The following is a 26000-nucleotide window of genomic DNA, read 5'->3' as shown; positions in this document are numbered from 1 at the left end:
TTCTGATTCTGTTTGGTCATCTGCCTTCTTGCAGCCCAGATCTGGTATTTCTGGCCTAAATGGGCCTGAAGCACTTTTCACTTGCATTCCTGGGTCCGTATCCTTTGGAAAGTTCATAAGAGCACTTACCCAGTGCCTTCAAGGAGGTACATTTTGGGTTTTCTCACTTGTCTGTTGCCTTCAGCCATAAGGAGGTAAAGAAATATTTCTGATTCAGTGCATATTTTGATGTTCCAAATCACTATAAGCAATTTACTTGCCTCATCCGGTTTGAAATTTGGCTAGGCTTCCCCCCCCCCCCCCCTTATTCGTCCATCCTGAGCTTTCTCTTTTAGTCAGCAACGTAGCTAAGGAAAACATTTGCATGCCACTAATGGGTGAATTATTTTAGCCTATGTTACTTTTATCCATATGCCTCATCACTTGCCAGGTTGAGAATAATGATTCCACTGGCTGGAAGTTGCTTAAAATCTAGTTTACTTCTATCAAACCATCAACAGCCTTTCCCACTTCTTGAAGGGCCACCCACATAAGGTTTGCCCTAATAAATCTGTTATTTTCAGGCACGGTATGGTGCTTCCTGTAACTCACCACCATAAAGCTACTCCTGAGCAACAGACCTAAACCCCTTTCTGTTTCCCTATTTTGAACAGATAAACTCTCTAAATCCTGCGTGGGATGTATATTTATCCAGAAGATAGAGTGGCTGGCTGGATCTAAACCACAAAGTAAACCACAGACCAGTCAAACACGCGTGAGCCTAATGTTCTACAAACTCAACCTGTTCAGTTTATGATTCAGAGGCTTGTGTGAACACAGCCTCTGAGGCTTGTAAACCACGTATTATAGTTATCTTGTATAGACTCAGTCATCTGTAGTTTATTCAATGAAATCCCAATATCACGAGCTCATATCTATCTTTCATTCTCACTGTTTATCCCTGAGATTGTCCAGGAAATTGGGAATGTGAGCCATCCTGCCTCTCCCCAAGAGTGTTGCTAATAAGTGGGGCGTGGTTGCTAATAATAGGTATCACGCAGAAGCCACAATGAGGTTGGGTGTGATGACACAGTGATGTGATACCACACCCTCAGCCAATCCCAATGGTGGTTATAGTTTGATTCAGAATTTTCACTGACTTGGCTGAGTAGCAAATCTCAATTTCTTATCCACTGCTGCTTACATCTGTTGCAGCTGTATCTGGAAAAGGCAGATATCGCCCCACCGTCTGAGCTTCAGCTAACTTCAGGTTGATTCACCATAAATGATGGCAAGAAACAGAATTCATCAGGTTCATACTGGACACCAAACCAGGAACCATAAAAATGGTGTGTGTGTGTGTGTACACACGCCTTCAAGTCGATGTTGACTCTTGGTGACTGCCTGGATGAGTCCCTGCAGTTTTCTTGGCAAGATTTTGGAAGTGGGTTGCCATTGCCTCCTTCTGAGGGCTGAGAGAGAGGGACCAGCCCAAGGTCACCCAGCTGGCTTCCATGCCAAAGGCAGGACTGGAACTCAGTCTCCCAGTGCCTTTACCACTACAACAAACGGGTTGCTGCTGTTGCTGCTGCTGATGTCCCTGCAGTTTTCTTGGCAAGATTTTCAGAAGCGGTTGGCCCTTGCCGCCTTCTTCCCAGGGCAGAGAGAGAGAGAGGGACTGGCCCAGGGTCACCCAACTGGCTTTGTGCCCAAGGCAGGACTAGAACTGCCGGTCTCCCCGTTCCCAGCCTGGTGTCTTAACCAGTACACCAAATTGGCTCTCTCATGACAAAATCACGACTCAACACACCCGCACACCCATTTATTTTTGCTGATTTCTGCAATTGCGACTTTTTCGCTGCGGCTTTGAAAACTCGCCAGGATTCCGCTTTCATGTATCGCTTTGCTCTGGTTTTATTGATGAAAGGGATACACAGCAAAAAGTTGCAACCGACAAACCCAAAATAAACAAAGACAGGCCAGCAACGAACCCCCGGCACTCCCCGTAGGCAGCACCGTTCATCCTCAAGGCCCTACAAAAGAGCCGGGGTCTAACTGCTTTGCAAAAGGATTCCAGGGCCAGTCTAATTTTGGGGCGAGGTTATGCTCGACGGAGGGGGCCGCTGCCAACACCTCCTGGGTCTGCGGCGTTGTGGGGTAGGTATCCCAAGGGAATGGATGGCGGGCCCGGGGCGCATCTCTCCCCCCGCCGCCGCTAGGGGCGTCCTCCGCAAGATCAGCCCGCCTCGCGCAACGTGGCTCTCGGGGGGCGCGGAGGGGCACGGCCGGGGCGTTGCGGGGGCGCCTCCGAGCAGCGAGCCGTCTGTCCGTCCCGCGAGCGGCGGCGCTTCTCTTTCCAAGTGTTTGTTCAGCCCCAGCAAAGCAACATTTGTATCCTTCGGAGGCCCCCCTTTCACTTCCGCCGCCGGGACAGAAAAGCCAACCAGAAGTCGGGAAAGAAGAAAGGGAACTCGCCGCTTTCCCGGGCAAATTCTTCATCGTTGGCTCGCCTCTTGGGCCGGGTCCCGTCGCAAGGGCGGCTTTAAACCCCGCGTGTTTCCCCCCCCGCTTTTCCTTTCTTTTCCAGCATTGTTCCCCTTCTCCAAACCCCACTGAGTCTGCACCGGGTTATTACGGGGCTGACACCTCCAGAGGCCTCTCCGCGCGCGAAGCGACGCCCGGTCGAGGGCTGCTTGGAAACCAATTAGAGCAAAACTGGCTCAACAGGCCGCGCCGAAACTCTCGGCGAGCCCTCCGCGCCCGCCCGGCCTTCAGCGGCCCGCAGCGCGCCCCAGCCCGCCGCCGCAGGGCATCTTTCGAGCAGAGAGACGCCCTCCAGTGCGGGGCCCCGTCTGCAGTCCCCTCTCCACCGGACGAACCGCAGCTGCGTCGTCCGAAGGCAAGACTCGGAACGGCGGGCTGAAGTCCCGGGAAGGGCGTCGCGCATCCCTCCCGTCCCCCGCAAGCGGGCTTGATCTCGGCTTGCTGGAGCGCCCCCGCAGAAGCCCCGCAGGCGCGCCGTCGCACGGGCGGCCCGGAGCAGCTCCAGGCTTCCCACGTGGCTGTTGGCCGCCCCCTCCCCACCTCGGCGCTCCGGGCGGGCAGGCGGGCTGGCAGGGGCGGGGCTTGCCCTGCAGGGCGGGGCTTGCCCTGTCCCGCCCTTCGCGCGAAGGGGAGGCGGCGGCAGCGGCGGCGGCTTCGGCTGCGGGGTCCCCCCTCCAGAATGAATCCTCGGCCGGTTGGAGGAGCTGCCGCCGCGCCGCGGTGCTCATCTCCATCCCCGGGTAGGTCTCGCCGATGGCCCCCGCGCCCGACGGCTCCCTTTTTTTTGGAAAGAGGGGGAAGGCAGGGCTGGCTGGCTGATTGACTCACTCCCAGGGTTGCACACGGGGGTCCTCCTCCGCTGAGTAAATCCCATTATCTTGGAGCCCCCCGGTGGGAGTCCCCCCGCTCCCCCTTCTCTCTCTTTCCCCTCCTCCATTGGTAACGCAGCGCTACTGCTGCTTTCCCTGCGGCGCGCTCTTCGCATCCTCAGAGGCGCCGTCGCCCGCGCGTCTCGGATCAAAGAAGGGAAAAGTCTCCTGGCTTAAACTCCCCCCCCCCCCGTCCTCTCCCTCACCTTGCTTAATATCCGCTCGCTGTCCTGATCTCCCTCCGCTGCCCGCCCAGCGAGCATGGACTTCAGTGCCCATCATCCCGCAACCTTTGCCCAGGGTGGGAGGGAGTTACGGGCGTCGAGGTCTCCCCTGGGGGAAGGAACTAGGTTGGCGAAAGGTGGCTTAAAGTTAAACGTGTGTGTTGGAGCACCCGGCTAGGGGTTGGGTAGGTGCGCGGATTTCTTCCAGGGAGAGCAAAAGTTTGTTCTGGGACTCGTTTTTGAAGTTTGAGGAGCAGCTGGCCGGCTTTGGGTCCTCCAGGATGGGGTGAAAGTCTGATTCTTGCCCCGCTGCGGGCAGTTTCTTTTCCCTTGTGGCAGCTGGCTCCACTTTGGCTCCCGTTCAGCAGAAAGGAAAGGTCAGATCCCATCTGGAGGGAGGTGGGAAGCGGAGGCCTGGGGGTGAAGCTGGTCCAGCCCAGTTTCCACCCTGTCCTTGAGCAGAGTGGATGAGTTCACGTGATGCTCTGCTCTGCTCTGGGGGCTGGTAGTTGCTTTTGGCTTCAGCAACATGTGAACCCAACCATCGTGCTTTGCAAATTGTCTTGTGGGAACCCTGCCAGTTGTGTTGTCAGTAAGCCGTATTTTTGCTGTGGCTTAAGCAAGTTTGCAGATCGAGTCCCGTCTAAGGATGAATTGCAATGTTGTTCCTTTGTTGCCTGCCAGTGAACTCTCAGATCACAACAAGGATAACTTCAGATGCGTTCTACATGATGTGTCTGTGCTCCATTCCTGCAACTGGGTTGTTGACTAGTAAAAGTTCACAGAACCTGCCTGTGTGAATTTATTTGCTGGGGGGCAAAAACTTTTTGGACATGAGATTTTATCGCTAGAGGCCAAAACAAAAAAGGAACAAGAGCCCTGGATTGTATTAGTGATACTAAACTATTGGGGTTCTGATGATAGTTGGACTGTGTTTACAGTCATTGAAAAGTCTATTATTACTATCCTGAATATTTTAAAGTTTATATTTACTGTGGATGTCTTACTGCATTGTGTTTTTAGATGCCCCGTGGATGTTTCAGTTGTTGTGTGAACACAGCCAGTTGTGCTGTTAATAAGCCACCCTTACACCATGACTTAAGAGACTTGCAGATCTAACTGGTCACTGAGTTCACACATTACCCTGTATCTAATGTATAGTACCTTGTTTTCTCTTGGTTTACTGGATTGTATTAGAGATACTAATTTGGTGGGATAGTAGGCCCTGATCCTTGTACTGTGCATGAGATCATTTAAATGATATTGTTATGGATATTTGGAAGTTAATACTGTGGCTGTCTTACTGCACTGTGGTTTTAAATGCACCATGGATATTTCAATTATTGTAAGCAGCTATGGATCAGAATGAAATTGGTGGCTTACAGATTTGATAAATATTGTATTCATCTGGACACGGATGCTTCTGAACCATGTTTTATGAGTTAGGATGTGGTGTGACTCCAGGCAAGCATGGCTTAGTCAATAAACCATAGTTCTTTCAGTGCATGTGTGAGAGACAGTTGGGTAGGGATAAAGAGAACTTACATTGCTTTACGATGTCTCTTTGCATCTGGAATGAAAGAGGCTGCTTTGAATACTACATCTCTATTTTGCTGAACATCTCATGGAGTTTTCCATAAATGTTTGTTGCCAGTTTGCATGTTGGACTCTGGGCCCCTTGATAAATGATATAATCCAGTTTATGTTGTCCTTTTCAAAATTTCTCTGTTGCCCTTGAAAATTTCTATGGCTCTCTCTGCCCGCCACTTCTCCAGTGTTGTCTTTGCCACCAGCTGATGCCATCTAAGAAGCCCAACATTTTTTATTTTCCATTTTTCCCCCTCCTATATAGTGTTCTTCCAAGTCCCCCTCAATTTTGGGGGGGGCTGTAAGGGAGAATAATGGGGTGACCTTAACAAGCAAACCATTGTTACCTTTGTGAAGTTGAGCTAAGCCTATGAAAGGCTAAAGGCAGCTTATTTTAAAGGTGTCTGTCTTACTGCAAGACATTACTGTCCAAATGTCACGGCTCTGTTGCCTTTTTTGTTCCAACCTTGGTCTTTTTGAAAACAACAACAGGGAAGACGTGAAACCAGTTCTCTGTCTCTTCCAGACCCTGCGGTTCTGTGGGTTTCTCCCACCGCCCCAGCAACAGTGATGGTTCACTCCGCCAGCTGCTTTCTGGCCCTTGTTCGTTGGCGCTACAGACATGCATTTCCTCTCTAAATTTTTCTGCTTTCATGGTGCATGTGATCAGTTTGACTTCGCTGGAGTTTTTTTGAAGCAGAGAAGCCCTGCTTCAATTTTGTAACCATAGCATTCATTCTGTTACTGTGTTGGCAAAGCAGCTTTTTTTCGGGGGGGTGGGGGGGTGTTAGAGCTACCCATCGTATCCTCTTCTATCTGGTTTCCCTCCCCTTCGGAAATTATTCCCAAATCCTGATTATGTCCCCCTCTCTTTCCTCGTTCCCAGTCCAAATTAAGGTTATGTGACTAGAATCTGTTTTTTGATTCTTGTGAGAAAGCAGGTTTTCTGTTTTCTTGTTCGAGTATTCAGTGGGGAACATATCGTCCAGCACCCATGGAACAGGCGAGCAAGGGTTGCTGGTTTAATAAGGAAGAGAGAGAGAGAGAGAGAGAGAGAGAGAGAATGTTTTATGAACTTAAAAAAAAAGTCAGAGCAAACACATAAACATTTTTGGAAGGGAGAACTGGCAGGGACTAGAAGGGTGGGCATTTCCAAATGCCCTGGTTTTGTACCTAAAATGGAATGTAGATTCCAGAGTTCAGTAGGCAATATGCATTCATTTCTTTGGCATTTTTTGTCTTCTAAACAGCTTGCGTTATGTATTCGTTGCTTTTTCTTATTTTAAAGTGGCAGTCCACCCCATTGCAAAACATCTGCTGTCTTTTGAGAGAGAGGTTTTCTGGTTCTGTTTGGATAGCAGAAAAGCAATGAAGACTGATGGTAGGACGTTCTTTTCAGCTTTGGGTAGAATCTGCTTATGGAAATAAGAGCTGTGGTGTGTGCTGTCTAGAACACCGTGCGGGCAAGGTTACTCCTTGGAGAAATTGAATAAACCTGTGGATGAAAACGAACAGCTTAATATTCCATTCAACCCGGCTGATTTGTAGGAAAAGTGATCAGGCTGGCGGAGGAAGTGGCATGCCGTTAATGTCAGTAGTTTGTATTGTATATGAAGGGGAGATAAGATCGTAGGCTGATCGCTTCATTTCCCTTTTTTCTGGGAAATATTAGATATGCTGGAAAGAGCTTCTGTATTCCACAGGTTCTTTCTCTTCCTTTTTCTGGTTGGGTGAGGACTTCGTGCAAGAGGGGAATGGTGATCTTCAGCACAGTATTTATTCTCTAGATTGAATTTTCTTTCTCTTGTATTTAATTCCTCCTTGTTCTCATAATTATTTTTGATTGGCAGTGCTCTTTAGTCCATTATATCTGTGTGCTTCTCGAATGACCTTTTCTAGTCATCGGTCCCCAGATGGACTATAAATCCAGTCATTCCCATCTACTAGCCATGCTGGCTGGAGATGTTGAGACCTGGAGTCCAACAAGATCTAGGGAACATGTGAGAGGCAAGACTACTGTAGGAATCTCCTTCTAATAGAATTCTTAAGACTAGAAAAAGAAGGATGTATTTTGAATGAGTGTCCTTGGCCAATATTATGTCATTGACATGGAAGTCATACCTAATTAGAAAGACTTCTTCTTGTATATGTGTTCGATTTGGCACCGCTAGAATACAGTAATGAATATCAAGAGGGACTTGCAGATGGTGAAAGAACACCTGGCTTTTTTGAAGAAGCAAGTCTTCTGGCCCAGTTGAAGGTGCTGAAATAGCTGTAATCTTGGCAAATAGATGAGGTGTCAGAAGATTGCAAATGGACCATGTTTATTCCCACCTTAAGAACGGTGGGAAAGGTGAATTGGGGAAATGGCAGAACAGTCAGGCTGATGTCAGTGCAAAATCTGAGAACCGAGTTGGAAGTGGGCAGTCTGGTAACAGCTAGAAAACAATGCACTGATGACAAGAAGCTAACATGGGTTTGTCAGGGATAAGAGTCTGGTAGGCTAGACCTATGAAGAATCTTGATTTCAGAAACGTAGTTCACAAGGTCTCCTGTTATGTTTTTGTTGACAAATTAGTAAAATGTAGATTAGATGCTTGGACCGTTGGGTGGTTCTGGAGCTGGTCATATAGTAGTACTCGAGCTGAGCTGGCCTATCATAATAAGCGAAGTTGTTGTTGTTTTTTAAACTGGGTTTCTTGAGCAAATTTTAATGGCTTGAATGATGCTTCTGGTTTGTAATGCATGGCTTATAAGCCACAGTGGCTGGATTTATGCAAAATATAAGGGTGAACCCAGCAAATGATGCAGGAAACTAGTGTTCAGTCTGTACTGGCTGAATTAATTGTTCTGATATGATGCCATCTGAAATGCAATTTCTAAAGCCAGGGCTTTAAAAAAAACAAATGAGTTGGAGAATTCTGTAACAGATTCTTCACTGGATGATCTGCTTATTTCAATTGTGACCTCATACAGCTCCCAGCCTGATATGGTCCCCTTTCTTGAGGGACCTATTTTTCTTTTTCCCTATCTTTTTCCCTCTGGATTTCTGTCTCCTCTCTTGTTCTATCTCCCAGACCCAATTTTTCAAGATCAATGTTTCTAAAATCTCCCCAGCCTTCTGGTTGAGAAGTAGAGTGGATCCCATGTTTTACATCCTGAAGATCCCTGCTTTAATTCCAGCCATGTAAGGTCAGAAAGACTTATCTGAATCTGTGTCTGGGTTCACACATTTCCTTAAGCCCTAACTTGGTTTGTTGTGCTTTGGTTTTGCATGTTGTAGACCCCCCAGCTAGGGCTGACTTCAAATATTTTGCTAAGGTACAATTTTTCAAACCATGGATGGTTAACTAAGCTGCAATCAGTTGTGTTTAAAAATTGTGCTAAATTATGGTTTACCTAACCCCCAAACCAGCCACATTAGGGGCTTAATATGTCCATCTAATTGGTCTTTATTTTTATTTTTTTTTAGCAATGTTGACATTTTCCAAGAAAGTAGGGTCATCCTTCCACCACGATGCTTAGTTACAACTTGAGTTTGGTAGAACGCCCATGATAACATGGGTCTTCAGAGAAGTATTCGGAGATGCTCGAAGATTCAGAGATGCTGTCTGAAAGGTATCACATCCCAGCTTTATTTATGTTACTGATTTTTTAAATACTTCTAATACTTGTAAGCCTATTAATCTTTAGAAATGAAGCAGGATATAAGCTGGTATAATTAATAACTAAATTGTGAGGAGTTGTGGATGGCGGAACAAATGTTGTCGTCAAACTGACTTTACAAATGAAGAAATTAAATGGTGGGAATACCAAAGGCTCGTATTTGAGATACAGAAGCTCTTTGTGGCATTAACATGGTTTCCAGATTAAGGTAGGCAAACATGATACGTAGGTGTTGGTACATGTCACACAGATAGATGAGAAATTAAAATGTTGCATGCCTGTGCAACTGGCAATTTCATGTACAGTATCTTGGTTCTAAAACTATGGAGTTATTTGCCTTAGAATGTAATATCTGAACAAGGCTTCACATTTTTTAATCCTAAAGCTTCTATGATGATGATGATTTAACTAGCTGGAATTGCTCTAAACTAAAGCTTTTTGCATTCCTGTGATGGAATGGAATTATGAAGGCCAGGCTCAGGGAGATAAATGTTTTCTTAGCTCGCCAGAGGAGCGTGGGAGATTGATGTCAGGCCTAGCCCAAGGAACTCCAAGAGACAATGCAAATTCAGTTCAGCTGTGTTTATTAACTACAACCTCTAGCAAGAATCTTCCCAGACTGAAACTCCAGTTCCCAAGTCAGCCAGCCACAACACTGTGAATTCCTCAGGGAGGTGCCAGTCTCATCCTCTTGTAACTCCCATGCTCCTCTGGCGAGCTAAGAAAATGTTTATCTCTCTGAGCATGGCCTTCATAATTCCATTCCATCACAGTTCCCCCCCTAAAAAGAGCAGAAAACCGTTGCCCTTTCTTTTAGTTATCAAATGCAGCTAAATTTGCCAGAATCAGACAATCTAAATTCAAGGTGCTTCTGCCTATTGATAAGATGTGTGTGTGTGTGTGTTTTTGTGTGCTCGCGCGTGTATGCAGATAGATAGGAAGGATCTGCCAGGATAAATTACAAACAGATGAGACATTTAGATAAGGATAACTCATCTGGGCAGTAAATGATTTTTTTTTTAACACTGGGGAAAAAACGATGGCGCACGGAGTTAATATGTGGCTTTAAAAGGGAAATATTCTCACTATGTTTGAATGTATAAGCTGTTATTGGTCTGGCTGTCTATATTTAGTGGTCCAGATGTGGTGTGCTTGTTGGCAATTGCCTGAAACCAAAAATAATTATTTTCCAAGTCTAAATCTCCCAGCATCTCTTTTAGTAAGGTGTACTGAGACTGAAAGCAGTTGAAGGATTCCAGCAACTGAACTCTCTCCTTTCTAAAACCAGTGTGCCCTGATGTATGTTACGGTGGAGATTTTCTGATTTTATTTCTAAGGGCCTTCCTGTAATGTGGTGGGGTGGTAGGTCTTTTCCTTGATAATGGAAAAGCTTGTAATGGGCTATTTACCTAATAGTCTCCTGAACCTTTATCAGTCAGGGAACCAACTCTTAGAAAACTGAAGATCCTGTTGGGTTCATGCAGTTCATTCATTCTAAGCTGTTCTTTGCTCAACCCTAGTTAGTTGAACGAACCAAGAGAAATTAAGATGTTCAGATCCTTGCCTGCATTATATCTGTCACTTAATTATAAAAAGCTGTATTGTATTTATTTTTACCTGGTTATCCTTCCCCGCAACTAAAGTGCCTCTTGCGAAAAGTTAAATTACAGATATAATGCAGACAAGGATCTGAACATCTTAATTTCTCTTGGTTTGTGAAGTGGAGCTTCTTAAAGATTCAGATCAGTGAGGTCTACGTTGGTCTTCATCAGCTATTCGTGAAATAAATCAGGGTGTCTTGAAAATGCTTTGAAAATGTATATGGAAGGGGTGAATTCATTTATTTTTAGATTGCTTGTTTGAAAGGACCTTCTAAACAGCTGCTCACCGTGGCAAGAAAGAATTTGGCTTCTTTTAGGTAACAAGACAGGCAGCTTAATTAAAGTTCTTATCCTGTGTATACTTTTCTAGGAGTTATCTCGAAAATGACAGATTTTACTTCTGAGATGATATATATTGTGTTAGAGAAATCCTAATCACAGCTGTTCAGAAGCACATTTGGTTGTGTTTAAGAGGGGTTATGATCTAATTCAGTGTTTTTCAAACTTGGCAACTTTAAGATATGTGGACTTCACCTCCCACATGTAGGCAAATACTATGACAGAAATACAGGATGTAGTTCATAAACAGTCCAGTCCTGGTTCAGATGAGATGCTAGGTCAAATCACAATAACGGCATGTAGGTTTGGACTGTTCCAGTAAAATCTAGTTCCCTTTCAGCTTTCTGCTGACCAGAGTTGATTGCTTTTGCTACTGAATTCGGAGAGAACTGGAATAGGTAATGGCTGACAGCATATCGGTCCCATTTTGCTGTAGTTTTGAACTTTCTGAGCGGTTTGAGAATCTCTCAATTTCCTCACTCTTCAGTTTGGGGCGGTAATGGAGACCTTCCTCAAGGGATATTGTAAGGATTGCTAAGGTGACATCTGCAAAGTGCTTTGAACAATCCAAGCATGCTATAAATGCTAAGTGTTGATTGTACTAATCTCTCTCTTCATGGTCTAGAAATCACTTTCGAGATGTTGAAATTCAAAACTGCTGCTTAATGGCTGTTCTTCTTCCTTAGCTTAAGTTAGCGCTGACAAAGTCTTCAAGTGGAACCTAATTCTAGTGTCAGAGAATGAGACCTTTGCTGTAGACCCTGGGTTAAGAACACCCGGTTTAAGGATGATCCATAGTTAAGAATGGAGACTTTTGTAGCAAAAGTCGAGTGAAATACACAGTGATTTGAGTTAAATACACAATGGTTCAAGTTCATTACACAATACAATAATAATGTTCCGGCTTATGTACAAATTCGACTTAAGGACAGACCTTGGGAACAGAACTTGTCCTTAAACTGGGGACTACCTGTACAGACAAGTGGTTTTGTTGGGAGTGCATCACAACTGCTCTTGAGAACAACTTCCACACGGGGGTGTTTTCCCACTCCTATTAAGATTCCTCTGAAGTGGGCTGCACTGCTTGATTTGTATAGTCAAACACTCATCTCAGTTTCTCCAGATTACCTTTTCGTAGTGCCAAGGCTGAGCCCTTGCATTTAGCTCCTGCCCTGCCATCAAGTTGTTTGCCACAGAGCTCCCTGTATGAGATGAATTTCAAGACCAGCAAGGGGGAATTGCTCTGTTGCTAATATTGTAGAAGCAACCATCTGGTTCAGATTATAGAGTAGAATGGGATTCAGACTGGGACTGTGGTCATGCATCACTTGTTTAATTTATTGAATAAGCTACAGTTGCATGGATTTGCAGACCCTCCTAGGCCATAAACCATGATTTACAAACCACAGTGGTTGGTCTATGCTACATGCTAAACCAAAATCAAACCAACTTATTGCTTAGTACAACGTGCAAATCAGGCTTATGTTTTGGACCTCTAGATGCTACTCTGAATATACTTGATTCCACTTTATCCAAATCCACTCCTTTCTGGATATTCTGAGATTATAAAAGGAAATCACCCATTTGGGGTCAGTTGAGTTGAATCAAACATCACCGAATTGAACCACGCTGAGAACATGACCCATTTTTTTTACAGCTTGTTGAGGGCTGCGCTCCAAAAGTGGGTGCAGCCGTGACCTGTTTTGGGGAGAGGCATGGAAGGTTTTAAGGGGTAAAAATGGGGTGCATTAAACCATGACAAGGCATACAGCCCTCCTTTTGCCATTAAATGTTGTAAAATGTTGCTGCTACCGTCTTGTGGGTAGAGGCGGCGAAAGAGATGCTGCTGGCCCTCCTGAGACTCCTGGATTGTAGCCTTATACACTTGCCCCAGTTGGCAATAAGGTTTGCTCAAGGGCTATTTGGCCAAGGGAGTAGAAGTAGGCTTGCTAGGCATAGCCACTGTTGTCGTCTTCTTTCCATTTCCCTCCAGTAACAGATATTTTGGGGTGTGCAGAAAATGGGGGAGCAGTCAAGAATGTGGCATTGTTGCCTAGTAACACTTTAATAGATACTGTGCTGCTGTTTTTGGAGAGTCTGGCTTTTAGGATCCTGTGATGCTGTGTGTATGTGAAAGAAGGAGGGGAATGCTCCCTCAGGCTTCCATGATGGACAATGTGTCCTCCTTTTTTTTCTGGGGAAGGGAAAGAGAAAAGAAGGGGGCTACCACATTTTAAATGTGGAAGGTAAGAATGGGAAGTGGGAGCAGAGAGGGAGGGGAACAAGATGAGGAGAGGGCTGTTTGATCTCTTCCTCCTCCTGCTGATTGGTTAGTTGATGGTCAGGCAGGATCTAAAAGAGCACTAACCGGCTTCCAGTTCATGCTCCAAGCACCTCTTTCAGACCAAGGTTGGCCCCTCCATGTTAGGTAAAACAGGCAAAAGATCCCATTTTACTGCTTTAAATCAGCCAGTGCTTTTGAACAATGAGAGGAATGCTGGAGCAGACGGCATATCTGTGATTGAAAGAGGTTATTATTCTTGATAAATGTGATGGATGACAGCTACTTCCTATGCTCCTGGCTTGGTTTACAGATTGGGCTAAGTCATAACTTGCTTTTACAGGCAGTCCCTGAGTTAAGAACACCCGGTTTAAGGACAACCTATAGTTAAGAACAGAGGCTATTGCAGCAAAATTTGAGTTAAATACACAATGATTTGAGTTAAATACACAATGGTTTGAGTTAATTACAGAATATTACTTATACCGTATTGTGCAATAATACTGTTCCAGTTTACATATAAATTCGACTTAAGGACAGACCTTGGGAACAGAACTCATTCTTAACCTGGGGACTGCTTGTACTTAGTGTAGTATGCTGTGTGACTGCAGACATTGTAGTTGGAAAACTAGATTATGGCTTGGTGTGCTGTGTGAACCCAGCCAATTATGGTTTCACCTTGCCATGGATTAGGAAGATGTGTGAACCTAGTCCCAATATACCCTTGAAATAGTAAGGAAGTAATTTTCTTATCTTAGCTCAACATGCAGACATAAGTTCCTTTGTCATTCATAAATGCAGCAGTAGGGAAAGATCCCAATGAAATAATCTGTCTCACAATAAATATATTAAAGAGAAGTTTTTAATAAATCCCACTTGCATTACGTAATATTTGCTGATGCTTTCTTGTAATTGCGAGGCAAAATTTAGCAACATTATGAATAACAATGGATCTGTGGTTTGCTAGGAAAGAACAGGAAAACCATTCTCTACCTGGCAGTTCTTTTATGAGGCATCTAATTAACAGGGCTCGTAACTCCCTGTAAAAATTAAAGTAGGATGTGTCACACATCTTCCATAGCTTGGGCGTTGCACGTTGAAATAATTTGCATGGCTCTTTTGGGTTAGATTTGGGTCTGAGCCTAACTCCAACCAGCAGGCTTATGCCAAAAATGTATTTACGTATTAATTTATTTATGTATTTGTGCATTTATTTATTCATCGAATGTATATGGTCGCCCACTTCAAATTCATGAGTCAGGGCAGCTAACAATAATTAAAAACAGCCTAAAAAGCATACAACACAAAACAGCCTACACATAGAATCTGGAGAAACCATGGATTGCGTCACTATTTCATAGGAATAGCCAGCTGATGGATTCTTATATAGTGAACAATTGCATAAAAAACGGATCTGACTGAAGATATCTGACTTGTCTATGTTCTAGCTGGATTACTATAATGTGCTTTACCTGGGGTAGCCTTTGAAGATGACTCAGGAGCTTCAACTGGTCTGGAATCCAGATGACTGTTGAAATGTATTTGTTCTGAAGAATCCAATGAACAGCAGTAACCAAAAGGGCTGTTAAAAATGGATTTATTTCCAAACTCCCCCAATTCAAAATTCATTGTCAGTTAAGGAGAAGATAGCTGGCAATGCTCTCCTTTCTCTGAAAGGGCTGTAGTTACCATTCCACTTGTGTAAAAGAGGTATTATGTGAAATCTCTTTTGAGAAACAGTCAACACTTGAATGAAAGAGATCTTCAATATTTACGCTCACGTTGATGGGTTGTATTCATGCAATTCCATAAGCCACTGATTACAATTTAGCTTAGCCCGTTACATGAATCTGCCATGATGGTTGGTATTATTTATTTTATTTATTAGATTTGTATCTCACCTAAAGGTGATAGCGCTCCATCCTCCTCTCTCTCCTAAATTACAACTCCATGATGTATGTTGGGCTGAGAGAGAGTGGTTGGCTCCAAATACGTGAGCTTCTGTAGATAGTGGTCTGGGTCTCCCCTCCTACTCCTACTTTATCACTATACCACACTGAGCTGAAGTCATCCAGGGAGCTTCTGCGGTTGAGGGGGACTAAAACTTGGGCATCCCCATTCTTAGTCCAGCATCTTCACCACTAGACCAGACTGGTTCTTGGGCTAAGAAGAAGGGTCTGCCCCAAGGTGACCCATGGAGCTTCTGGGGCTAAATGGCGATTACAACCCAGGTCTCCCTGCTCCTGGTCCAGTACCTTCACCACTGCATCCCCTTGGGTCTCAGGCTGAGAGGGAGGGACTGCCCCAATGTCCCCCAGGAAGCTTTCATGGTTGAGGGAAGACTAGAATCTGGGTCTCCCCTGTGCTACTTCAGCCCCTTCATCTCTACATCACATTTACTTTGGGCTGAGAGAGAGGGATGGATCAGAATCCCCACTATACCACTCTGTTTTTCTATTAAGGTTCATTTCTATGCTGCGGGAACCCAGAAAACTGGTTAAACTGAGTGAGCTATGGTGAAGTTTAACTTGAACATAACACCCATTCGTTGCTATAATTTGGCTACACGCTGGAGGATATTCTGCAAATTTGTGCAGGCTGTTTCTGCAAGATCAACCTCATATTATAATCCATTGCCTAAGTGATTACAAAGACCTTCCTTTTCTTTTGCAGGAACAAACTTGTTAGATAATGTCACCATGGTTTTGTACCGGCAGGGGAATTTTATCTAGGAATGGAAACTGTATTATTCTGTGGAATCACACTTTTGTGCTGCAGAAGGGATCTTCTTTTGGGGTAAGGTGTCACCCTCCTCAAAGTGTCCCTAGGTAATGATTTAGATTGTTTTTGGTGCCTTCAAGTCATTCTTGACTCCTGGCGGCTGCCTGGACAAGTCCCCGCAGTTTTCTTGGCAAGATTTTCAGAAGCGGTTTACCGTGACTTTCTTCTTCTTAGGGCTGAGAAAAAGTGACTGACTTTGTGCCTAAGGCAGAACTAGATCTTACAGTCTCCTGGTTTCTAGCCTGGTGCCTTAACCACTAGACTCTTAGGCAACGATTAGGAGCCCTCTTTTGCCTTGGGTATTCTTTCCACTGTCGGGCAAAATGAATGACAGTCCTGAGATTCCATCACTTTTTGAACATGGACTCTTCCCCGGCTTGCTTTAAAGAGGATTTAATCTTATGGGGACAGCAGAAAGTCTTGTTCCGATTGATAGAGCTATCCCAGAACAATAATGACCTTCTCTTTCACCATATAAGAGAACAAAAGAGCTTAAGGCAGACAAATCCAGAAGGGTGGATAACTAACTTGTATACTTTCCAGTTTAGGATGTCGGTTATAGTACATATTGGAATAGCCGGTTTCATTTCACAAAGGAATATTGCAGCAGTAGACACCATAGCTTATTTTGGGAATATTTTGAAATATCTTAAAAGACTCTTCTTTTAAACAAAGGAGGTGAGCTGGGGAAATATTCTATAAAGGAGTTAGTAACTGTCTTGAAATGTATTATCTTAATACAGCATTTTTCAACCTTGGCGACTTGACGATGTGTGGACTTCAACTCCAAGAATTCCCCAGCCAGCTGTGCTGGCTGGGGAATTCTGGGTGTTGAAGTCCACACATCGTCAAGTCGCCAAGGCTGGGAAACACTGCCCGAGTACATATCCTATTTGTAACCTACTAGTCTTCCCCCGGATATTTGAATCTGTACTCAAGGTTGGAAAAGCAAGAGATGTCCAAGGAAAATTAGAGTGTATTTCTTTCTCATTAACCTTCTCTGTGTAGTGGTTGCAGGTTGCTAGTTTGTCTTTGTATTGTTGCAAGACACAATGGCCTTTATATTGTATTATCTCTATGTGTGAGTGGGCTCCATAAGAGTCGTAATGGTAGTCAAATGTGAATCCTTCTTTGATTTGACAAGGTATCACAAGGATCTGTTTCTGTGAAGCCTGTGACTTTGAAACTTGAGAGAAGCCCATCTCCGTTTCTGGTATGTAATTTTTCACTTTCCAAACTTAGAATGGCCCATGTAGTTATGAAGTCAGTTCGGAAATAGCGGCCGTTTCCTTTCAGAACAGATATGATAAATAGTAAGTCATCAGGATGTAGCCATGAAAGGAACATCTGCAACCCAGGGGAGGTACCCATGGAACACTGTAGCTATTTTAGACCCTCCAAATGGGACTCATCGAGTTTTCATAATCCACAAACCCATCATGAAGGTTTGCTTAATGTTGGGGTAATGTGTTGGGGACCTAATCAAGTGTGCTTGGCCATGGTTTAGCAAATAACTGATGCTGGTGCATGGATCCAATCTATAAATGTTTCCTGCGATTCCTTTGGATAGGCGAGTTCCCCTGAAGTTGGTTAGATAAAAGATCACTCTGAAAAGAAGGGCAGAAGTCAAAGAAGCTTTAAAAATCAGCTGTCCCAGAGCCTTCCCAGGACTCAATTTTTACTCTTTACCGAACTATTGTTTTGGAGTGTGATTTCCTCTTTTGGCTTTTTTCTTTTGAAAAACACTTGATGCTTCCATATCTCTCGGGGTTCACCTGAGACTTCTGATTGCTTTCGTGTTTCTCAGTTGCATTTTGGCTCCCATTCTGCTGGTGCTCAGCCAGTGTAGTGGTTGAAGATAAGTGTGGAGTCACATCAGACATTTGTATTCCTCCTTAAGAACGCTTGTGGGCTTCTGAAAAGTCCTGATGGAGAACCTGGAGGAGGATGCGAAATTAGAAGATTTGATTTAGGTCAAGGCAGGGCAATATCCAAAGGGCTGCATGTTCAAAGAGAACAGAAGTGGCGAAGAGGCAGATAAACACACCTACCCTGTTTGGTCTTAGAGGATAGGCTGATGCTGAGACACAACTGGCAAATTGTCAGGTATGCAAACAGCTGGTGTAATATTAAAAACGCTGGTTGTGAATGAAGAACCAGTTCTCTGTCTCTCCTTGTTCCTCTTGGCCAGGGTGTCAAGAGCTTAGCTCTCTTTACAACCAACTCTAATTCAAATTAGTTCACGATGACTCGGAATTAAATCCTTTTTTTTTTTTTTTGCTTTGATCCTAGGGAAGCTAGCATTATCTCCAGATTGCTCATAGTGAATGCACCCAACTTTTTTTTTTAATTAAAACTTGTGGTAGACTTTATTCATGCACCTCAGTTAATGGTTTTTAGAATGTGTAAACATGAGGGTGTTTTTTCGGAGAAGCTTGCTCCTCTTGTTCTACGGGACAACCTTTGCTGGAAATGTCTTCCCTGCAAAGGTCAAAAACTTGTGTCTCTGCGATCTGGAGAGATGTAATGGCCCTGAAGTCTATTTAACTTCTCTCCAGTGGATGCTGATTATGTGGCAAGCCATACTCATGCAACTGTAACCTAGCCAGTAGGTTATTGCTGTCCCCTGCAGTAAAACAGATTGGACTTGGAAGAGACATGAGACCTTCACATGATGGCCTCCTAACAGTCCATGGAACCGAATTTAGAAAAACTGGTGTATGGTAGGAAGTGACCTCTGAGCCGGATGAAAAGTGTGATTGCAGCAAATATGGCATTGGTTTCAGGGTAGAGACCTAGAGCCACAGGCTTATCATATAGAGCCATAAGATGGCTTGTTTAGGGTTGACTGACTTTGGAAAGCTGACTTGCCAGTAGGGAGAAAGGAGGAGATAAAGCTGGAGGGGAGGGCAGATGGCATGTGATGGTGTCAGGCACAGCTAGCTTAGGAAAACACTGCATAGGAACACTCCATGCTGACTGCATTAACAGTGGTGTGCTAAACCCAGGTTGACGAAAGAACTAACACCTAGAATGGAGGCTGTTTGCAACCTACTTGATAGCTTAGGGCAATGTTTCTCAACCTTGGCAACTTGAAGAGGTGTGGACTTCAACTCCCAGAATTCCCCAGCCAGCCATGCTGGCTGGGGAATTCTGGGAGTTGAAGTCCACACCTCTTCAAGTTGCCAAGGTTGAGAAACACTGCTCTAGAAGAAAACATGGGAGGCAGGAAAGTATGGAACTAGAATGGTTGCTGGTGAGATTCTGGCCGAATTACTTTGGGTTGAGAGTTATGGGAAATGAGGGAACGTTTCCCATTGCTTATGCTGTCTGGAAACTATTGAAATTGAATCCATTTGAAGGACATCAAGAGTGAAAGTTGGCTGGAGATAGTCATAATAAGGTAGGGGTTTCAAAAACATAGCTCAGGGGTCACTACCGGCATGCCTTTTATGACTTCTAGAGCAACTGCAGAATGGGAAGGGCCAAAAGATTGGGTGCATTTCATTTCTGGATTAGGGGGGTGAGTTAGGGTAAGAGGCCAAATGACCCTTAAGTCCAACTGTGCAAAGTCTAGTGTGGCCATGGAGCTGATGGAAGTTATGTGCCTCTGTGGCTAACATCTGGTTGGAACCAAGTGCTACGCACCTCCTACCTGCTCCTCCTTGCTCATTTTTTTTTTTTTTTTTTGCAAGAGGTTCAACAAGAACAAATTCCTTAAAAGTTCGTTTTGCTTGCAGGATTCTAGCTCTTTTGCCTGTAGGGTGATTACATTGCAGTTGGCTGCCAAACCTTTTGTGTATTTTTCAAAGGAAATCTTGGGCTTGAAGCGTTAAGAGCTAGCAAGCAAATTATTCCCAACCAGGAAGTTTGTTCATATTTCACGCTTGGCTTGATGATGGAAATCCCTTCTTCCCATCCCTCTTTTTTTTAAATAATAACTTCATTACATTTTTAAATAAAAAGAACAATAAAACCTAACAAAAACTAGTATTAAGAGAAGAGTATAGAAAGAGAAAAAGAAAGTCCATTTTTTTTTCCTGATCTCTTTCTTCTCCCTTTTGTCTTTCACACTTTTTAATTTTTCATACTTCTTACTTTCATCCATCCAATGGATTTCTCTTGCATCCAATCCGTCTTGCCTTCCCCCATTTCTTCCCATTTCTGGATCTGAGGAGTAGCAGAATTCTGTACCTTAGTCGTCTTCTCTGTGCCTGAGTTTTTATTTTATTTTTTACATCTTCCCTCTCTCAGCCATAGGTCTTTTTTTTAACCCAGAACCAATTCTACCCCAACGTGCAGATACGTCTTACTGGAGAATGTGGGGGAAGAAGATGTGAGACCAGAGGGAGCTGAAGCTGCATAAAGAACAGTTGTTCCTCGTCTATACGATATAAAGTGTCTTCCTCAATCCTGTGAAATTAAAACTGATCCTAATGAAGTGGAGGTTAACCTCTGTGCCTCTTGTGAGCGAAGGGAATAAGCCATTAGCTTACCTTGCAGTGTTGGAGGCCCTTGAAAATCACTGTGAAATAAGATGTCGCTTTTTATGTGGCTTGAAATTTTAATTCAGTTCCTGTTCAGCTTTTAGCAAATGACTTTGAGGCCACTGTTCTTGGTGATGGGCTTTTTTTTGGGGGGGGGGGATTGAAACAGGCCTTCCCTGCCCTTTGAAAGCTGTTTTTTAAAAAAGAATATTGCGATTACATTCCGCTGAAAACAAAGGAGTTGAATCATTCTTTTCTTTCTTTATTTGGTTGTAAGGAAAAGCTGAGAATTTGATCAACCTTCTTAAAAGCACAGAAGTACCTTCACTCTTTTGCTTAGACTGAGAAGCTGATTCCGTTGTTGTGTTCTTAGCACACTTAGGTTGGCAGTTTCTTAAAAAAATGATACGGAGAAGTATTTACAGGCTAATGGAGTGTTAAGGAATCCAGGTTTCTAGTCTATAAGCATAGTGAAGTTAACCCTGATTTACTGAACAAGGTGATGGCTTGATAACTAAGTCATAAACCATACTTTGCACACCATAATTCTGGGTTCCCAACACTGATTATAACATAATTATATCTACCTCTCTGAAGAAAAGGTTCTCTCTGAAGACAATGATTCTCTCATCGTCAAATGTTGTTCCATCTCTTTCGAATGTTCCCTTGGATGCGAGAGACATTGAGCGTGATGGCATTTTCTCCTAGGTTGGCTTAAGCCAAAATATAATCTGTTTAGGTTTTCCTTAGTGTGCTATGTGAACCCACTGTTGGGGCTAAAGCACACTGCATGAGTTAGCATGTTCTAAGCTTAAACCATGGCTTGTTGTAATGGATAGCTCCCCCTCTAGCATCTGCATTGGCCGTAGTCTAGCACAGCCGTGCGGAAGGTGGAGGACTCTGACGAACAGCATTAGAGGCTTCCAATTTGTCTTGCCTCTCATTCTGTTACCAGAACGCAACGGCATGCCATGTTTTAATGTGGTTTGGTTTCATGTTTTAATATGGTTTGGCTTGCTGGCTGGGGAATTCTGGGAGTTGAAGTCCATACAGCTTAAGTTGCTGAGGTTGAGAAACACTGGTCTAACATCTTGTTTTCCCCCATATTTGATTAGGTGCCTCTACAAATAGAATACGAATCTGTAAACCTTTCTAACTATTGCCCTCAGCAGGCAAAGTTGAGAAGCACCACTAACTAGGTATTTTATTTATTTGTTTTGTGAGAGGAAAATTATTAGTAGCCTTTTAAATGTTATAATGTTAATTTTGATTGCATTTAATAAAAACCGAGCTAGTTGACAGGAGGCCTTTAGGGCAATAACAGGAAATTGGTAACTTGCAAGACTAAGCAAACTGCTGATAGGAAAAGGACAAATGGAACCGGGAAGTGTGGTAAGATTAGCACTGGGAACGTTATGAATCAGCTGCTAATCCTGAGAGTCATGTCTGTGGTTTGCGGTTTTTGAGGATAAAAAGGATTGCAAAGAGAGGGTCGGGGCCACATGGCTAAGCTATCTTGCCTGATAGCTTGCTCATGATGGTCCTCATTGCAATGTGAATTTCAGTGAGTACTTTGTATGCCATTGGTTGAATTTTACTTGCTTATGGAACTAACATTTAATAAAGCTTTTAGAACTTTGAAGTGACTTATGTTCTGGTGTGTCTGTCTCCCGTGTTTAATGTGGTTTTTCCCCTGACAGTTTTCTACAAATTGTAGCTTGTCCTATTTCTAAGACTCCAAAGCCATGGTTTGTCTTAATTGATTTATTGAATTAGCTGTAATTGCCAGGCTGATATATAACTCTAAGCTTGGAACTAAAACTTGAGTGGCTGAGTTCACACAGTCCAATGATCATGATTAGTAGCTGTGAATGGACTCCTTTTCTGTGAATTTTTATGTCTTCCAAAACCATCGAAGACTGATCACTGCCGTATCGTTATGTATATCGATTTTTCACTCTTGCAGTAGGCTTGAAATGCTTTTATCCATAGAATCTTGGAAGTAATGGAAAAGAACTGGACTTGCAGTTGTTGAGATTCAGTGTTCGCATCTAGCAAACTCACACACCAGCAGACCTACTGCTCTATTATAAAAGCCCCTTCAGCTAGCATTGTGGAGTTCTGTGAAATTGTAAATTTCTCTCTGGAAGGAAATCAAATGGTACCTTCCTGTGTTGAAAGTGCAGCTCTGGGACAGGCATGTAATAAAACGGTGCTATAACATGCCTGCAATTGTGGGACAGGCAAGGAGAAGCTGAAGATTACTTCTCTGCAGAACAGTTATGAACTCACTGTAAAGTTCCAAAAGATTGAATTTTTCCTCTCTTCAGTCTTGATGAAAAGATAAAGCAGAGTGCATACATTGTTTTGTATGGACCTGCAAATCCACCACCAGATATGATGATGACCACCCATTTTGATGGTTTGGAAAGAGGACTGGAGAAATCAACAAAGGATTAGGCTATCAGTGCGACTTTTCTTGGTGCCTGTGTGTTATTTTGTCTGCTTTCACGAGAGAACTAACAGTTGTAATTTCCTTGATACCTCTGGATGACCACCCTGGAATGCAAAAGCCTAAAGCAAGTAGATCTTTTACTTAATTGTGGAGAATATGTACATTCTGACTGAACTCTCTTTTAACAATGGAGTTCTGTATCTTTCAAACAATAAGACTAGTTTTGTTTGGAGTTTTTGCCTAGAAGTCCTCTCTTCTCTCCTGGGACTCTGAAGCCGAATGCTATTTATTTAGTCCCCACTTTGCGTTGACCACCCATGATTAAAGCGGATAGTTAAAGTGGCTTTTTCCAGGCTAAATATGCCAGATTGGGAATGGGGGGAGGGAGTAGAAACTAGATGGATAATAAACCCAGTTAGATCTTTGCCAGAGAAGGAGAGAGAGACCACACTGATTCACCCGGATCAATGAAAATGAATGCTTGTTATCCTTTTCCAATTATCATAATCAACAACAAGAAGAGTAGAACAAAAAGGCATTCTTCTTAGATCAGTGAAACAGTCTGTTCCTCATTACAATGGCTGACAAATGGCTCCTGATGAAAGCATGGAAATAATCAAGACAGGCGATCTTTTAGGCTCTGACAGCATGTTATGTTTTCATTAATATCCCATTATTTTCTATGCGTGCGGGAGAGTGGTCTGAAAGTACTTGTCCCGATCTGTAGTGTCAGAAAACAAAGCATGGTTTCTTCAAAAATGGACCATGTTTATCTGCCTTGATTGGCAGGTCTGGCTTCCTTTCTCCATGGGAAAGACGCTTGGTAGTGATCGTGGCAGGCTTCAGGACTTGAAGTGATAACGTTCAATATTAGTCCTCAAGCCAACCTCTTGTTTATTTTAAATACCCAGCTGTTAGGTTCTTCTGTTGACCTCATTCTCCTTGGACCTTCACATAGGGTATTTCAAAAGGGCTTTACAATTCAGCTTGTGGGAAATGCAGACTGTGGTGCCTGCTTGAGAACAAATGAGTGTGTGGTTATCTGTCTACCCATCCATGTATCTGTCTTCTGTATAGGGATCTCTCTATCTACGTACCAGTTTGGTGTAGTGGTTAAAGCAGTATTTCTCAACCATGGCTGCTTTAACCCTGGGTTAAAGGCACCAGGATAGAAACCAGGAAATTTGATCATTATGTATGTACCTCTGCATTCAGAACTGACTGGTAGAAAGTGACTGGTTGACTCCTTGAGTTTGTGTCAGCTCCCACTTGCAGTGGAAAAGCTGTACAACCACTTTCAGATGTATACCTTATGGAATCAGGTTGCTGTGATATGATACTTTCTGTTTCCCAATGTCATGTTTTTTATATAAAATTCATCTGGGGAGCAGGATAACAGTGACCCTGTTTAATTTCCAAAGCCTATGGCTTGCGGTCAGAATACAATGGCTATTATATTATGTATTCTATGCTAGGGGATACCCACAGAATGATTGCCATGTTGGCTGAGTTCCATATTTTATGTAATCTTACTTTCCTGGCCCTCAGTGATTTAGCCAAAAGAAAGCCTTTCAATTAAATTTTATTTTTACCTTGCTTTTCCAATGAATTTATTCTCCAAATTGGCCCTTATTGATTAAAACCCAAGTTGCAGGGTTTACTTTATTGCAATCTTAAAAAAACAAAAGCAAGAGCATCGGGGTGATCAATAAGCCTCTGCCCAAAGGAAGTGGTGATCAATAATATTTTTCCTGTGCTTATTGACAGGAAATCTTCACTATCTTTATGTTAAAAAAGGAAAGCAGAAGAGAGGAACTTGCGTTTGTTCCACTGATAACTGAAAGTACAGAGTAAGCCAGTGCTTAGAAATAAGGCAAGACAGTTAAGAATATATTGGACGGATACATTTTACTGAGCGTGCAAGATGGTAAGGAAATATTGAGAAACAGGAAGACCAGATTAAAGGGTTAGAAGATAAGGATAAAGCAGCAATAAAAATGCACCTTTTCTGTTTCCATTTGGATGTTGCTTGACCCAACGGTAGCATAAAGACTTTTTTTGCCAGCTTGAGAATGTTAATGGGAAATACTAAAGTACCCAGAAAATCCCACAAAATTATGACACAGGAAGCTTAGGTTAATATGTCCTATAATTTTGCCCCTAAGCTGCTCCTCCTGAGTTTGCATTTTGTAGTAAGCTATGGATTGTTTTAATTAGTGAGGGGGCTGTTGCTTTCTCTGCTACTCTGTCATTGGTAACTTTGGTGTTTTTAATTGTAGAATTAATTAATCCTAGTTTTAATTGTAGAATTAATTGCAGCCACCCTGGAAGATATTTATGGGGTCCCCCCTAACCAAACTTTCTAGACTGAAGAAGCTGCTTGGACAAAAGAAAAGAAGTCCAGTTGCCATGAGACAACCTCCCGATTTTTTATGATGTGTTTTTATTGTACACTGCCCAGAATCATGTTCTGTGAGATGGGTGGCTATATAAATGTGATATATGAAGTAAAATAAATATAAATAAATCAACAGGGTTTATTGGATACACCAGAACGGGCTAATATGACATAGCAACCTATGTCAATGCTGAAAGAGTTGCATTCTGGCTTAGCACAATGTGGAAACCTCCAGCTACAGCTAGTCCTTGTTTAGTGACCGTTCGCAGTTACGACTGATGAAAAGGTAACTGCGACAAATCCTCGCTTTTACGACCTTTGTGGGTCTGTAAAACAAAGGAAAGCTGGATTAAGATCGTAACTGCAGTCATGGTTTCACTTAGTGACTGCTTTGCTTAACAACTGATTTGCCAGTCCCAATTGTGGTCGCTCAATAAGGACTACCTGTATTATGTTGCTGTCCAACATCCTAGTGCTTGGAGCCATTCAGATTTTCCCTCAAAACAATGTGTGTGTCCTCTAACTATGATTTACATTCAGATCTGCATCATTCTTCGTCCTGTTTCAGAATGTTGCATTGATGGATATTATTTTCCTTAATTTTGCAGGGAGGGGTAGAATCTGTATGCTGAAACTAAGGAAACTGTCTTTCTGGATGTTGTCTTGAGTTACGAGAAACTCAGAACTATTGTTTTTGCCATGTTTCAAAACTGAAGAGCGTTGTTTTTGGCTAATGCAATGCCAGCTTCCAGGATCCATTTACACAGAAGCATGTGAGCACGTGTGTGC

The 26000-nt window shown here is 43.3% G+C and overlaps 1 protein-coding gene across 2 annotated transcripts in view; it reads left to right on the top strand.

The window, feature by feature from the left end:
* Nucleotides 1–3159: 3159 nt before the first annotated feature.
* The window catches only part of LOC103059330 (ankyrin repeat and fibronectin type-III domain-containing protein 1-like), a 316418-nt gene continuing 293577 nt past the window's right edge, over nt 3160–26000 (top strand). The window contains exon 1 of one of the 2 annotated variants that reach the window (XM_088148165.1): nt 3160–3263. Coding sequence is in view for 1 of the 2 variants with exons in the window: in XM_088148163.1 (XP_088004289.1) it covers nt 8790–8821 (32 nt within the window). In the remaining variant the exon portion in view is untranslated. Of the gene's footprint in view, nt 3264–8699; nt 8822–26000 lie in introns of those variants that run through there. The other variant, XM_088148163.1, reaches the window with a different exon arrangement.

Source organism: Python bivittatus, unplaced genomic scaffold (assembly GCF_059951505.1).
Source record: "Python bivittatus isolate LINGU-HERP-01145 unplaced genomic scaffold, Pbiv_v1 ctg000560_np1212, whole genome shotgun sequence".
Taxonomy (NCBI): Eukaryota; Metazoa; Chordata; class Lepidosauria; order Squamata; family Pythonidae; genus Python; species Python bivittatus.
The sequence above is the reverse complement of the archived record's forward strand: the minus strand, read 5'-3'. Positions and strand labels throughout refer to the sequence as shown.